The sequence below is a fragment of the Choloepus didactylus genome, chromosome 6 (assembly GCF_015220235.1).
Source record: "Choloepus didactylus isolate mChoDid1 chromosome 6, mChoDid1.pri, whole genome shotgun sequence".
Lineage (NCBI taxonomy): Eukaryota > Metazoa > Chordata > Mammalia > Pilosa > Megalonychidae > Choloepus > Choloepus didactylus.
This window is the reverse complement of record NC_051312.1, coordinates 27,409,764-27,426,384: the sequence shown is the minus strand read 5'-3', so window position 1 is coordinate 27,426,384 and position 16,621 is coordinate 27,409,764. Positions and strand designations below refer to the sequence as shown.

At 33.2% G+C, this 16,621-nt stretch overlaps 1 protein-coding gene across 1 annotated transcript; it reads left to right on the top strand.

Annotated features, from left to right (window-relative positions):
* Nucleotides 1–9,008: 9,008 nt before the first annotated feature.
* On the top strand, nucleotides 9,009–9,953 carry LOC119537444 (olfactory receptor 8H1-like). The gene has a single exon (XM_037839891.1). It carries the CDS (start codon nucleotides 9,009–9,011, stop codon nucleotides 9,951–9,953), a length of 945 nt encoding a protein of 314 aa, XP_037695819.1.
* Nucleotides 9,954–16,621: the final 6,668 nt, after the last annotated feature.

Sequence of the window (16,621 nt, the reverse complement as noted above, 5' to 3'; positions counted from 1 at the left end):
CTGGATCTGAAGGAAAGGGATTAAAAAATACATACCTCTGGATCTAGCATATAGAGATTCACAGTAGTGTTCTTTGCCATTGTAGGTTACAGAGAAATTGGACAGAAAGTACAGAACATTCCCAAATACCTTCCTCCTCTGTCAAACATGTAGAGTTTCCCCTAGTGTAACATCTAGTATTAGTAAGTAACATTTATTATAATTGGTGAGCTAATATATGGTATATTATTTTTAGCTAATGCCCATACTTTGCATTTTGGTTCACTCTTTGTGTTGTTGAACTCTATGTTTCTTCAATTTTTATGTTTAAATAATTTGAAATTTTCTGGATGTACAATAAAACTATACAAATACTTACAAAGAATGCCAACGTACTCCAACCTTCTCAGATAACCAAATCCATTTATTTTATTTTGCCATGTTTGTTGTGTCATTCTAGCTATAATATTACCATTTATCTGTCTACTTCTACTGAAATTTTAAGAGCAGGTTGTTCACATCATACTTCTTGAGTACATGTACATTTCTTATGAACAAGTATATTCACTTATGTAATCACCTTAAGTCCAGTTATCAAATCCAAGTAATTTAATGTTGATATAAAGCTTTACAGTGTATGTTCAATTTTTTTCTTATAACCCAATAATGTCTTTTTGAACATTTTGCCTCCATTCTTAGATTTCTTCCAGTATCCATGTACTGCATTGTGTTATCATTATCATTTTATTTTACTTTTATTTCATTTTTTAAAATTTTGCAGACATATATATATAACATAAATCTTCCCATCCTAACCCCTCTAATGCAGTGGGATTAATCCCATTCACAATTATTAGCAAAACAAACAATTTTTTACATAGAGAATTAATATTTTGCTACCTCCTGATTCTTGACGAGTTCCATCTTAACATTATGAAGTATTTAAATCAAGATAAATCTTATGTTTTTATATATACATATATATATACACATACACACTCATATACTTCATACACATACCTCTCATTTCTCAAAACAGGTAGAGTATAAATATCTACATGTAAAATGAAATATGTAACATCATCCAAGATACTGATTAAAAACTTGACCCAAAAAGATTCTGTGACCATGACATTAAGAATTGTTCCCAGACTCACATCTATCACACAATACATAATTTCCTTATATATGAAACTGTTAGTCAATTTAAGAGATTAAAGTAGTTTAAAAAATTAGAAATGAAGCTACATAAAGTGTGAATTCAGAAAGACAGGAGAAGAATCTGTATAGCAGAGTATCATAGAAGCAAGAAGAGTGTCTTGAAATGCCCTTTATTCAAGGAAGAAGCAGAAATAAAAATAAAAATATTTCAAATGTGTTAAAGAATGAAAAAATTTAAAAAGATAGAAACAGGTTTAGTCACTTTTCTTGCAGTATGATTTTCCTACAGCAAAGCTGAGCTTTTTTAAGTCTATAGTTTAATGAGTTTTGGCAAACAGCCATGCAATTACAACCAAAATCAAAGCAAGTAATATTTCCCTCAGTCCAGTGAATACCATTGTCCCCCTTTATAGACTAACTCCTCCAGCCACTCCCTGGCACTCACTGATGTGACCATATATGCCTAAACTTTGCCTTTTCTAGAATGTATGTAAATTGAATGTAACACCCATCACAATGTTTTGAAATTCTACCTTTGTGTTATTTTTATCAGTAATCCATTTCTTTTTATTGCTAAATTATAGTATACTGTACAGATGTACCACCAGTTTAGGGACATCGAGTTTGTTTCCAATGTAGAGCTAAATTATGCATTCACATGCCTAATTTCACATGCAACTATAAACATTCACATGTAGCTTTTTGTATGGGCTTATGTTTTCATTTCTTTTTGGTAAATACCTAGGAGTGGAACTGCTAAGTCATATACCAATTATAAACTTTTTCACAAACTGCCAAACATGAACAAAATTACTGAACAATTTTGTACTGCCACTATCAATGTATGAGAGTTCCAGTTACCTCAAATCATCAGCAGCACTTGGCATTTTCAGTTTTTTGTTTTTTTTAATTTCAACCATTCTAAAAGGCATGTAGCTGTTTCTTATGGCAGTTTTAACTTAATTTCCCAAGTGACTAATAATTTTAAGCATCTTTCCAGGTGCTTATTTGATATCTGGATTTTGTATGTGTGTTTGAATGTGTGTGGACAAACCCTATTTGTTCATGATGTAGTAACGTTTTATATACTGCCAAATTTGTTTTGCTGATAATTGATGAAGGACTTTTGTTTCTTTGTCCTTGAGGGATTGGTTTATGGTTTTCTTTTATTATGCTAAATTCTCTACTTTAATATCAGGGTAATTTTGGTCTTACAAAATGGTAGCATTTGATTAATGTTAGTATTATGCCTTCCTTAAATAATTAGCAGAATTTACCAGAGAAGGCATGTTCGCATGCAACGTTCTTTGTGGAAATTTAATTAATTATGAGTTATGTAATGTTATCCAGATTATCTATTTCTTCTTGGGTGAGTTTTAGTAGTTGGTGTCTTTCAAGTAATTTATACATTTCATGTAAGTTATCAAATTTATTGTCATGTAGTTGTTGGCAATTTTCCATTATTATCTTTTTAATTTCTGAAGGGTGTATGATGATGTCCTATCTTTCAATTCCAAGAATCTGTGACCCCTCTCTTTTGTCCCATTATTGATTTGCCTAGGGATTTAAAAACTCTTATTTATCTTTGCAAAGAACCTGGTTCTGGTTTGTTTTTCTGTTGTTTCATTTTTAATCTCTCATGTTTTCAAAAATCACTTGGAAGGTACTTTGCATAATGATTAGTCCCATTTGAACAATTGGTTAATTAAAAATCTTCAGATATTTTAAATGGAAGCTCTAGAATATGCATTTTTGTTTCATATTGTCAATTATATAATTTAACAAAAAATAACAAAGCATAAATAATTTATAAAACATAATTTTGAAAATATAAAGAGTTAAACAAGGAAATAACTGAAATGGTGGAAGTGTGGCCCATAACATTTTTTGAAATTACCTGTATAACTACTTGTTAAACACTACTTTGAGAGTTGTCACTTTTCTGTACATCTGTTATATATAACAATAAAGAAATAACTGAAATTGTGGAACTGTAACCCATGGCATTCTCTGAAGTTCGCCATCTAACTACTTGTTAAATTGTACTTTGAAAGTTATCACTGTTCTCTATATATGCTAAATTTCACAATAAAAATGTATTAAAAAGGGTTGAACTTAAGATCTATTTGATGCTACAATATTAATAGCTTAGAATTCAACTTATATTTGCAAATTAAAATTTATCATATAACAAAGAGGGCTCGCAAGGCTCTTACTCAATTAAACAAATTCTATTACATAATATAAATTCCCATCATACCATGTATGTACAGATTCCTCATCAACAAACACACCAACATAGAAATTTGGTCATCCTTTTCCTATAAATTTTATATTTTATTAAAATTGAAAGATATTATCTACAAAAAACACTGCTGTCTCAGTTACATAAAGTTACTTCCAACCATAAAACTTAAAAAGGGGTTGGTATCAGCCGTCTTTGATCCAAGTTTATATCAGACTTACATAAGTTAACTAAAAATCTTCCATTTTCCAAGTGTCTCAAATGAATTTCACATTTACTGTATTTTTATAATATGTAAGTTTATAATCTTGGACCTGGTGGAATACCAATATATGTAACTGTATATTCAAACTAATGATAAAGACTTGTGATGTCGATGGAGTCCTTGGAGGATATAAATGGATTTTCTGTTTAGCTTTAAATGCTTTAAACTTATTGGAATGTTATTTTTATAATCTTGGGATCTTTCAAAGCTTATAAATATTTACAATAACTCTAGACTGGCAAGATTTTCTGACTATTACTCAGAAGCTCTCTCAGGATTGCCTAGGAAACCACTGGATTTCTCTCCCTATCCCCCTTCTGCACCAGAGGGGCTAAAACTTTTCTTTGTCCCAAATCAGTGCAGGTTCTGGGCAACTTACATTTCTCAGCTGTCTCCTAAAGAGCAGGTAGTCAAATTCAGACTTTGGCACCAGAGTTTATGACATTTGTCATCCACTTATAAGTACACACACACGCACATACACACACACACACACACACACACACACACACACTGCAACATACCCTGATCCAATAAGATGACAAGATTTGCACTGAAAAGTTGTGGATAAAATGTGAACTGATGATTCTGTCTAAAATAGTAGAAAATTGTGTTCAGATGTGATGCCTTCTTGTGCAAATTAAGGGGTAAATTTTCTAATTTAGTGGCTTTAATGTTGGTTCCAAAAAATCTGTGATTACAAATGTGTTCTGAGGTGTGATTTTTCTGTCTTCCATCATGTCTATAATAGTGTTGGGCAAGCTAGATAAACGGCTTTCAGACACTCATACACAATATCAAGTAATACTTAAGAATGACTTTTCTTTACCATGATCCTGACAAATTACGGGGACTCATAAAAGGCTTTGTCTGGTTCGCTGAAAATAGGACAAATATCTGAAAATATGTTGCATTTCTAAACTCCAGACAACTATTTAGAATGCAATTTTTACAAACATAAAATTTATAATGTACAAGTTCCCCCCAGGAAAATATATATGACAACCAATACTAAAAACTTTTATGGGGAAAAACTAAACATGAACACAAGATATTAAAGAAAGACAAATAATTAGAGAGATACACTGCTTATGAGAAACAATAATTTCAATATAAAAAATTCAAACATTGATCTGTAATTGCAACATAAGTCCAAACAGAATTTCAAAACTTTTCTAAATGAAAGCAAAAAGCTGATTTTATTTTATTCTATTTTTTGGTGGTGGGGTGGGGGTGTAGGGGATAAGTCAGAACAGAAGAGCCAAGCCATTCCTGAATAAATCAATATTAAAGTCATTGTATGAAGGAAACTTTATCAATGAAAACATTTACCATTGACATAGAGAACATAATAGATCCTAGACAGATCCACACATCAATTAATCAAGTCTTTAGACTTGAACCCTTCTCTTATTTTTGTTATTGCTATTCAACAGGTAAGTCAGAGGCCTGAATTGAAAAAAATGTCTGGCTCCAACTTCACCGAGTTGACTCTCTTCATCCTCTCTGGATTTGCAGATCACCCTGAACTACAAGTCAGCCTTTTCTTGCTGTTTCCCTTCATTTACTTATCGTTTGGGGGGACCTTGAACTTATCATATTAATAAGAATTATCCCTCAGCTTCATACATCTGTGTACTTTTTCTTTATTGACATATTTTATTTCTCTACTGTGAGACCCAAGTCACTGGTCAATTTCCAATCCAATCCAATTTTTTTCTCAGCTAGACTATAAGCCCTGTACACAGTGTCTGGTACATTGCAGGTATTCAATAAAATGCTTTCTGAGTAAATGAATAAAACACAGTGAATAATTTGTTCATAACTCATCTAGTGTGTAATTAATCCAAGTAAAACTTTGAAATTTTAATATCTGAATAATATAGTTGAGAAGACTAAAATTGCATGTCAATATTTTCATTACAACTTTCTCAGCATCTATGAATTGTTTACACAAATTTATTACAATTAGTCCATGCATTTCAATAAATTTCCGAAGTTTAGTATAAAGGAGCCGTATTTCCTGAGAAAATGCAATTTAATTTAAAATTAACATCCCAAATACAAAAACTGCGAGACTGTTCAACTAGGAAATTAAAAATAAATCTAAAAACACAATCTTAAGTAATCCTTGGTGAAATGGGAAATAAAAATGTGATTTTAGATATTTATAACAACATATGTAATGCATATGAATGAATATAAGATCAAGGTTAAGTGGTACTCAGATGAATAATGGAAACATTAAATTCCTGTATTCTTAAGCAGGGAACAAAAACTAAATAATAAAATTAATTGTATGAAGGTGTTAGAGAAAAAGCAATGAGTTCAATCTAAAAGAGTATAGGAAATATAAATGATGAAATGAAAATATCATTAACGCATTAGAAAGCCAAAATCCAAATTATTAAAAAGAAAGAAACAGAACCAAAAACCATCCTTTAATAAATCCTGCCCCCACCCCCAAAATAAAACAGGAAGAGTAATTCATGAGAAAAAAGAGAGAGACAAAAACATTAGAAAAGACTTAGTGGGCTAGGATATGAAATTACATCATCATTTAAATCAGAAAAGATTTAAAATCTCTGGTTAGACTTTGGCTTCTGCCATGACAGAGTAAGTGGCACAAGAATTTCTGTGACATCATGACTAACTCTAAACCTGGACAAAATGCACATGGCAATTGCTTTCCAGTATTGGACAATGGGCAGCATGAGTCATTTATTTGTGAGATTCTGGAATTATATAAGAAAAGCCTAATGTTTACCTTGTCTTTCTAGATCGTTGAGCAGAATACAAACAGAATATAAGCAGAATATGAAAGTCTGATCTTGTAGAACTGAAGAGATAGAAATTTGAGTTTCCAGCACCTGAAGAAATGGAACATTCAAGAAAGGGAATCTAAAGGAGGTGCTCCAAAGGTCTGTATGGAGAGTCACTGTAGGTCCTAGGACCGAAGACCGAACAGAATATCCGCAGTGGGGACTAAACAGGCCTAGCCAAGGGATGCTGATAAAGTGCTAAGAGCAGAACATAACCACAGAGTTCATGAAGGGCTGTGAGAAGTTGAAGTTATGGCCCAGTCATGATGAAGAATATCTATGATTGACTCAGGCATGACATTGAAACAAACAAACAAAAACAGAAACACAGAAATGAGAAGGAACATGCCCTGGCATGAGGGCCATCCCTAATGTTAAGGAGAAAACAAAGTAGATCTTCCTTATCAAAATACAAAATAAATCTGAGAGGTTTAAAAGGCACTCTCAGTAATTTATTGTCTGCCAGAACAAAACTGAACCTTTAAAGGAAAACAACATAATCAAAACAGTCTATATCACTTACAAACACAGTGTATAATAAAAAAAAAAAAAAAACCAAACGTAAGACAAATCAAGGACATGTGAATGTGAATAAATAAAGAAGTTAATAGCAACATATTTCAAAATAATTGAGAATGGAAAGGTAAAATATCTGAAATGAAAATTTACCTGGAAGAACGAAATATCCATTCATCAGCTGGTGCTCACTCCTAGAGGGAAGTTAATGATGAGGCACCACCCAATGCGTAATACATGAAATTGTGACCTTTACAAAATGCTAATATCATTTAGATCAAGTAGTTTGTAATTAGTGATAAAATTAGGATAAGTTGCTGAAAATACTGTATGATAAAATAATGCATATATGTAAGTAGACATATAAATAAGCATCATATACATAAAGGAATATAATTTGAAGAAAATACATGTAAAGATTAACAACAGTTATGAATAATTTGCATTTTATCCTTTGAATTTTGTTGTATTCTAAGTTTTGTGTAATAAACTAGTTTCACTCCTGTGATAGTGCCACACTTTTAAATAAAAAAATATTTCATTGTGGAAAATGTGCTGTTGCATCCCTGGTGGTTAACGATCTGGCCTTTCAGTCACAGAGTAATTGTATCTTTCTAGAAATACCTTCTCTGTTCCCCAGTCAAAAAAAAAAAAAAAAATAGAGCCTCACAAAGAAATACCAAACAATCATGCTCAAAATTATTAGACTTCTGAGAGAGAAGGAAATTTCTGGTAGAAACCTAATATGGTTGCATTAGTCCTTTAACTTTTATCCTTGGAAACATGCCCAGCAATTATCCTTGGAAACTGGTCCCCAGGGATGACCAAAGATTGCATCAGCTGTTCTCAATATTACAGGAGCTGCTGCACTGTCAGGGTGAAAGGCAAGGGATTCTTCACTCTGCTTTGTTCACAGTAGCTCCTTGGTATTATTGTGAGACACAATTTCCAGATGAACTTTCCATTTGAGACCAAGACCTGACCAAAATTTGTAGGTTGATTTATTTTACCTCAGACTAAAACAAAATGCATGCACAAATATGTAAATAATTAAATAAATAAATATGCATTCACAAAATTAATTTATTTCAAAGAGAGCAAATATTTTGTCTCAGGAATTTGGGCTCCTTATATGATATACATATTTTATTTGTGTGAAAAATTTGAGGTTGATGAATCTCTAGAAAACTGCTGTTGAGAGAAATGTTTTTCATCACTTTTTGCTCATGGTAAGTATTATTCTCAAAAATAAAGGGTTTTATTTCAAAACAAACAAAATGGTAACATTATTAGTAGAATATACATCCAAATATACATATTATTTAGGCCTTACCTCAGAAATGCCAGGATTTGTGGAAATGGAAATACAGAATTGATAGAATCTAAGTCAATAAGTAATGTACCTATATTGGAAGTATAATTTTAGAGGAGTTTTTATTTTGAGTGGTCAATTTTGGAAAACAGCTTACCTTCCAGAAATTAAAATTATGTGTGATTTTAATTTTAACACATTCAAGGAAAGTGCTCTTAAATTTATACCTATGATATTTTATTTGTGTTAAGTAATGTTGGATACAAAATAAATAAATGACTCACTAAAACTTTTCCTATCGTTGAGTATTACATATCTAATTTAATATACATTTAATATCTGTGACTCTGAATAAGTTACTCCTTTTCTGCCCTTTTCTTCATCTAAAAATGTAGATAATAGTGATACCTGCAGTTATTAAATTGTCAGGTGAGTTAAATGTGTTAATAAAGGCAAGCATTTATAACCCCATCAGTTCTTTCCAATCCTTCAATGTATGTAAACTTCTATTATATAATATTGAAATGATATTTTATAGTTAATTTATACTTGACAGTAACGCAGTCTTTTTTTGCAAATTAATGTTATGAATTTCTAGTAGCACTAACCACATTTTTTTAATGCCGGATCATTCATGTAAACAAAAGTCTTTTACACATCATTCAATATCAGAATTAATTTCACAACAATTTGCAACAGTTGAACACTATGGGAAGTAGGAATAACACAAATGTGGCTGACTTCATCCTTATGGGATTGGCAGACTCTGAAGACATCCAGTGGGTCCTCTTTATGTTATTTTTACTGATATATCTGATTACTATCCTGGGGAATGTAGGGATGATACTAATAATTCACATGGATCTCCAGCTTCACACACCTATGTATTTTTTCCTCAGTCATCTGTCATTCCTTGACCTGAGTCACTCAACAGTCATCACACCTAAAACCTTACAAAATTTGGTGACTTCCAACAAGTATATTTCATTCATCTGCTGCTTCACCCAGATGTATTTTTTCATCCTATTAGGTGCCACAGAATGTTACCTTCTCTCTTCAATGGCCTATGACCGCTATGTAGCTATCTGCATTCCTTTACATTATCTAGTTGTTATGTCCAAGAAACTCTGCTGCACCCTTGTCACTGTGTCCTACATGATTGGTTTTACTGGCTCCTTGGTAAATGTTCTTTCTATGAACAGTTTGCAGTTCTGTAAATCCAATGTAGTCCATCACTTCTGTGACACAACCCCAATTTTAGCCCTGTCCTGCGCTGACACTCGTATCACTGAAATCACAATATTCTTTCTCGCTGGTTCCACCCTAATGGTGTCTCTTATCACAATCACTGTGCCCTGTGGGTCCATTCTGTCTACTGTCCTGAAAATCAATTCCACTTCAGGCAAGTGCAAAGCCCTCTCTACTTGTGCCTCCCACCTCCTGGGAATCACTGTCTTTTACATCACTACAGTTTTTACTTATTTAAAACCAAAGCAGTCCTACTCCTTGGGAAAGGATCAAGAGGCCTCTGTGTTTTATACTATGGTGGTCCCCATGCTGAATCCACTCATTTATAATCTTAGGAACAAAGAAATGAAAAATGCTCTCATTAGAGTCATGCAGAAGAGAGAGGGCTCCAGGCAATTGAAATGACTGTGATTCTGAACATTCAAGCTCATCTTTTCTTTTGGACATTTGGGTAATTACTTGGATTCTCTTTGAAATCATGTATCTATTAGTTTGTATTTCTTTTGAGTCATCTTTTACTTGGCCAAGCATGATCTTGAATATTTCCAGAAGAATGTTTTTAGAAATTCATTTTGAAATTGGAAACCATGATATATGTGTTAAATGTGTTGTTTTAATATGTATGTTTTATAATAGTAACTAAGGTACAAAATAAGAAAATATGATGTCATCTTTTAAATTATAGCACATAAATCCCCATGCATGTTCCAATTTCAGAGACATTTATTATAGAAAATATCTACTTTTGGGCACAATAATAATTCAATGATCTAGAGAAGAAACACAGCACATTGGTTAATAGTGCTTCCTTTGGAATCAGACATTCCAAAGTTTAGATTCTAGATCTGTGATCTGTTTTGCTATATAACCCTTAATAAATCACTGATAATTAAAGTCTAAGTTTCCTCAACTGTATAAGATAGATAACAATAAGTCCAGGGCTGTAGAGTTACTGTGAAGATTTATTCAGATGAGGAATGTAAAGCACTTGATGCAGTACAAATACCTTGTGGCCATTATCATTAGAAAACTTACATTTAACAGTATTTAAATACAAAACGGCTATTCTTATGAAGAATTTTCACTGGTTTTCATAAATTATATTTTGTTATCTTAGTAAACTCAAATTATTGCAAGTTAAAAACTCAGTGTTCAATCATTTGGACATAGAGGTAAGCAAAATATTGAGATACTTAAGCTATAGAGAACATGGTATATATTAACAGTGAACAAAACTTGGAAACATCAAAAAAATATTAAATAAAATGGAAATGACCTGATTACTGGCAATTCTGTTCTTCTAGATTAACCATTATGTTTATATATGTATATATTACATATATATAAACAGTTTTGGGTTATCTTCTATGTATTCTTCTGCAGCCTTCTTTTTCTACTTATCAGTACAAACCTTGGTAATTCTTTTGTCATTTAAATCTGCTAGATGACTGTGTTCTTGGTAATTGGCAAAATAAATAAATTGACAAAGCTTTAGGACCTGAAATTTTGTAAATTTGCCAGGTTAAAAATCTGAATTCAGTAATGTTTATTTGGTGTCTAATTGCTAAATATTTGAGAAATCTACCTTTGTGTGATGTGCCTACAAAGTGCACAAATTTCTTCACTGAAATTCTGTGTGTTTAATAAAATAATTCCTTTATCTTGATTTCAAAGGTTTTTTTTTTCTTTAAGTTCCTTAAAAATTAATAAATTCTTGGGTTAATGCTTAGCTCATTTATTTTAAAATTTGGAATTGAGAAAAGGTGTAAAGCTAAGAATTTTCTTGGTGTTCTTATCTTCTGTCATCTCTTAAATTTTAGTAAGGTAGAGTGCTAAGGTTTCATTTCACTAGAAATATTCTCCATGTAATCTGAAAATACAATTTTATTTGTCTCTGCTGTTCAGTTTGTTTATGAAAGTACTTTTTCGTTTTACAAGTACTACATTTTTTGTTTATTTAAGCTTTTGTAATTGTAATTTGATATATTGTTTGCCCTTAAGCAATGGGATTATAAAACTTGATTTTCTTTTGAAATTTATATTAAGATTTTATTTGTAAAATTATATGTTTATTTTTCCTAGATTTTTTTGAACGTGTTAAAGTTCAATCTCTATTTCAGCAGTAAAATGTTTAACAATATTCTGCTAAGTAAAATCTAATTAAAATTTTAAAATTCTACATTATATTTATACTTTCTCAATTTAATTTTGAAATTGTGCCTTGTACCAATACCAAATAAAATTACTTTAGTATGACTTTTTTTTTGCTTTGAAATATATGCAAGTATAATTTTTATTTATTGCTATTCCTGTTTTATTTACAGTAATTAGAGGTAAGTCCTTCCTAAGAATTTATTTTTTAATTGTATGCTTTTTTCCTCTAATCTTGTAAATTCACTTATTTTTTAGTATATTTACATACTTTTTAATATTTCTGCTTTTTCTATTAACTATACTTTCTTTGTGATATTTTTGTCATAAATTTTACTTTTAGATATGACTCAAGCCCCACAATGCATAAAACTAGTTTTTCTTTTGTCAACTATTTTTAGAGCAACTAAAATTTTTAAATTCCAATATTTGATTTATTTTCTTTCAATTTTACAGTTTTAGTGATATTATTTCTTTGAGGTGACACAAATTTCTATTTGGTATCTTTTTTTTAAATTCAGTTTTATTTAGACATATTCACATCCCATACAATCATCCATGGTGTACAATCAGCTGCTCACAGTACCATCATATAGTTGTGCATCATCACCCCAATCTGTTTTTGAACATCTTCCTTATACCAGAAAGAATCAGAATAAGAACAAAAAAGAAAAAAGAACACCCAAATCATCCCCCCATCCCACCCTATTTTTCATTTAGTTTTTGTCTCCATTTTTCTACTCATCCGTCCATACACTGGATAAATGGAATGTGATCTACAAGGTTTTTCTATCTGATACCTTAATCCTTCTGCCTGGAAAATTTTTGAAGCTCAAGTCTGCTGGCTATAAATTATTTCTCTGTGTACGTGTGTGTGTGTGTGTGTGTGTGTGTGTGAGAGTTAATTTTCCTGAAAAATTCTTTATTTGCTTTTATATTTGAAAGATATTCCAGTGGCTATTGGATTCTGCAATGACAGTTATTACCTTTCAGTATTTTAAACATGTCTCTCCATGATGTTCTGGTTTGTATAATTTTTGATGGCAAGTCTGATATAGTTTGTGGTTTTCCTTTTATATGTGATATGTATTTTCCCCTGACTTCATAATTTTCTACTTGTATCTGTTTTCCCGGCAGTAAGACAGTGATTATGTGTGTTCCTTCTCAGTTGATTTGCTATTTGTAGTTTTCATTCTTGCTGTCTTCTAACATATGTGGACCTGTGATTTGATGTCTTTTGTTATTTTTAGAAAAGTTTTGCCCATTATTTCCTCTAAGATTTTTTTCTGATGCCATGCTCTCTAAATTATTGTAGCACTCTAACTATATGTATGTTAAAGTTTGAAATTATCCCACAGCACTTACATATTATTTCCCATACTTTTTTTCAGACAGTTTTTTTATTCATTTTATTGAGATATATTCACATACCATGCAGTCATACAAAACAAAGTGTACATTCAATTGTTTACAGTACCATTATATAGTTGTGCATTCATCACCAAAATTTTTGACATTTTCATTACCACAGATACAAAAATAAGAAGAATAAAAATTAAAGTGAAAAAAAAAGCAATTAAAGTAAAAAGAACACTGGGTGCCTTTTTTGTTTGGTTTTTGTTTTGTTTTGTTTTGTTTTTTTGTTTTTTTCCTTCCCCCATTTTTCTACTCATCAATCCATAAACTAGGCAAAGGGGAGTGTGCTCCATATGGCTTTCCTAATCACATTTTTAAATGTCTTTTCTATTTGGTTAATTCCTATTGGTTTGTCTTCAAGTTCACAAAATCTTTTGTCAACTCTGTTTACTCTACATAATCCTGTTAATGGAGTTCAGTTGTTGCCTGTATTTGTGTATGTGTCTTAAAAGTTCTACTTCTACCATTTCTTTGGACACTACCTAATAGATTCCATCCCTCTGATGAAATTTTTCATATATCTATACTTGTTTTTATCTTCTCTACTAATCTCTGAACTTAGTAATCATCAATGCTATTTAGTCATAGACCACTAGGAACACATGTGGTTGAACAATTTTGTTTTATTTCTCATTGCAGTGGGGAAGAACGTATGCCATGGAGAAATGTGTGGTTTCTAAATAAGGGTGGGGGGCTTTAGGAAGAATATATTACAGGATTTAGACCTTGGCTGGGTAATTTGCAAGCAGTAGAAGGAAGCAGAATTTTACCATTTTATTGGATGTTGTAAGAAAGCAGGGGCAATTCTATAAGTATCTTAAATTTTATCTGTCTTTAGGGAAGACTAAAATAAAATAAAGCTGTTATTGGTAAAGTAATAGCAATTCCTCATTTGGCTAGATAGGAGGAGAAGGATATTTGGTAATTGTAGGTTGCAGAGTGACCTTGTCTGAAGGACTCCCAGCCTATTCTGTCTTTTTCATGAGCACTTAAGAAAGACCTGTAGGGGATATACTGAGAATGAATGCAAATCTCTTGATTCTAGGGTTCACTTTTCCACACTTGGCTTTAACAGTTCTTTACAATTTATCTGCATTCTTATGTTCTTGTACAGTGGCCACATCTTGCTCCCAACCTCTGACAAAGGAGAAACAATGCAGTTGTCCCATCTTCTGTTTGAGGGGCTTGTCTTTCCTTGGTATTCTGATTTCTTGGATGTTGCCCACCTCAACTTTCTGGTGGGCACCTGGAAAGTTGTGGTTTTTTAGATTAGTGGCTTTTTAAAATTGCTTTGAGAAAATGTTTTTTTCAGATTTCTACATCCTGAGTAGAATTGGAAGTTCTGTATTTCCTTTTAAATCTTATTCACTGCTGTGGCTTCAAATACTTCCTTTCTGGATCACTGTGCACTCGCCAGTATGAGATCTATCTGGAGTTCTGTTTCCACATCTTAAAAATGTAGTGGAGATTCTGGGAAGATGGTGGCATAGAAAGAGGTGGAAGACTTAGTCTCCCCCAGAACAATTCATAAATGAACAAAAAACAGTAAATAACCTGGAATGGTAGCGGGGAGACAAATGTGACAGTCCACTCTACATCCACCGACATGATTTGGGAGGAAAGCCCGAGATCACAGCATAAAATCTGTAAGTAAAATTGCAGACCTGTGCTGAGAGCCGAAAACCTAGGGCCGGGAGCCCCTCCCTCACAGAACCCGCGCCATGCACTTTCTCAGCCCAGCTCCTAGAGCCGAGAGTCCCTCCCTCACGGAAGCTTAGCCATGCACTTTCTCAGCCCAGCCCCAAGTGAGGTTTTAGCGATAACTGCTCAATACAGACAGCGAATCCTCAACAGGCAGACAGAGGCTTTTGGTGATGGCTGACCCTGGGAGAATCGGGGGAAATATTCTCTCTCTCACTCTCTCTTGGTGGAGAAAACCTCAGCTGCTTTCAGCCCACAAGGAGTTGCAGGGGAGACAACCTCACACAATCGACATTCTGAAGCAAGCTGAGAGCCCCGTGGCACAGCTAAGCGGCCCAGGGCTTCCCTAGAGGGATGGCGCACACTGATGACGTAGCATGGCCTTTTCTCTCAGCTGAGGGAGGATCACGGCTGGGAGGGGGCATCTGCTCAGAGAACCCAGAGGTGCTACGCCAAGTCTGGTGATTTATGGGACACTGAGAGAGAGCTGCTCCGCCTCTCTGGCCACCTGTGCGCGTGCCCCACATTCAGGGTGGGTGACTCCAGCAGTGTGCCCAGGCTGAGTTCTCCAACTGAACATACAAGAATCATTTCCCCACACTGCTGACGGGAGGGATATAGGAGGCTCACAGACGCCATCTGCTGGTTACCTAGAGAAAGTGCATGCCATCAAACTGCATCTCTGAAAAATTAGATCGATATCCTTTTTTTTTTTCTGATACAATTTGAAAGAACCCTATCAAGCAAAACAAATGCCAAGAGACCAAAAACAACAGAAAATCTTAATGCTTATGGTAAAACCAGATGATATGGAGAATCCAGCTCCAAACACACAAATCAAGATTTCCGAAGAAATGTTATTCCTCACAAAATTAATTAAAGAGGTACAAAGAATGAAAACATGGCAAAGGATTTAAAGGACATCAAGAGGACCATGGCCCAGGATATAAGCACCATAAAAAAGACCCTAGAAGAGCATGAAGAAGACATTGCAAGAGTAAATAAAAAAATAGAAGATCTTATGGAAATAAGAGAAACTGTTGGCCAAATTAAAAAGACTCTGGATACTCACAATTCAAGACTAGAGGAAGCTGAACAACATCTCAGTGTCCTAGAAATCCACAGAACAGAAAAAGAAAGAACAAAAGAAAGAATGGAGAAAAAAATTGAAAAAATCACAATGGATATCAGGGATACAATAGATAAAATAAAATGTCCAAACTTAAGACTCATTGGTGTCCCAGAAGAGGAAGAGAAGGGTAAAGGTCTAGAAAGAGTATTCAAAGAAATTGTTGGGGTAAACTTCCCCAGCCTTCTACCCAATATAAACACACAAAGCATAAATGCCCAGCGAACTCCAAATAGAATAAATTCAAATAAACCCACCCCAAGACATATTCTGATCAGACTCTCAAATACTGAAGAGAAGGAGCAAGTTCCGAAAGCAGCAAGAGAAAAGCAATTCACCACATACAAAGGAAACAATATAATACTAAGTAGTGACTACTCAGTGGCCACTATGGAGGTGAGAAGACAGTGGCATGACTTATCTAAAATTCTGAGACAGAAAAATTTCAAGCCAAGAATACTTTATCCAGCAAAACTCTCCTTCAAATTTGAGGGAGAGCTTAAATTCTTCACAGACAAACAAATGCTGAGAGACTTTGCCAATAAAAGACCTGCCCTACTTCAGAGTCTAAAGGAAGCCCTACCAACAGAGATATAGTGAATTTTAACAGACATATATAGTACCTTACATCCCAAGACTCCAGGACACTCATTTTTCTCTAGTGATCACAGATCTT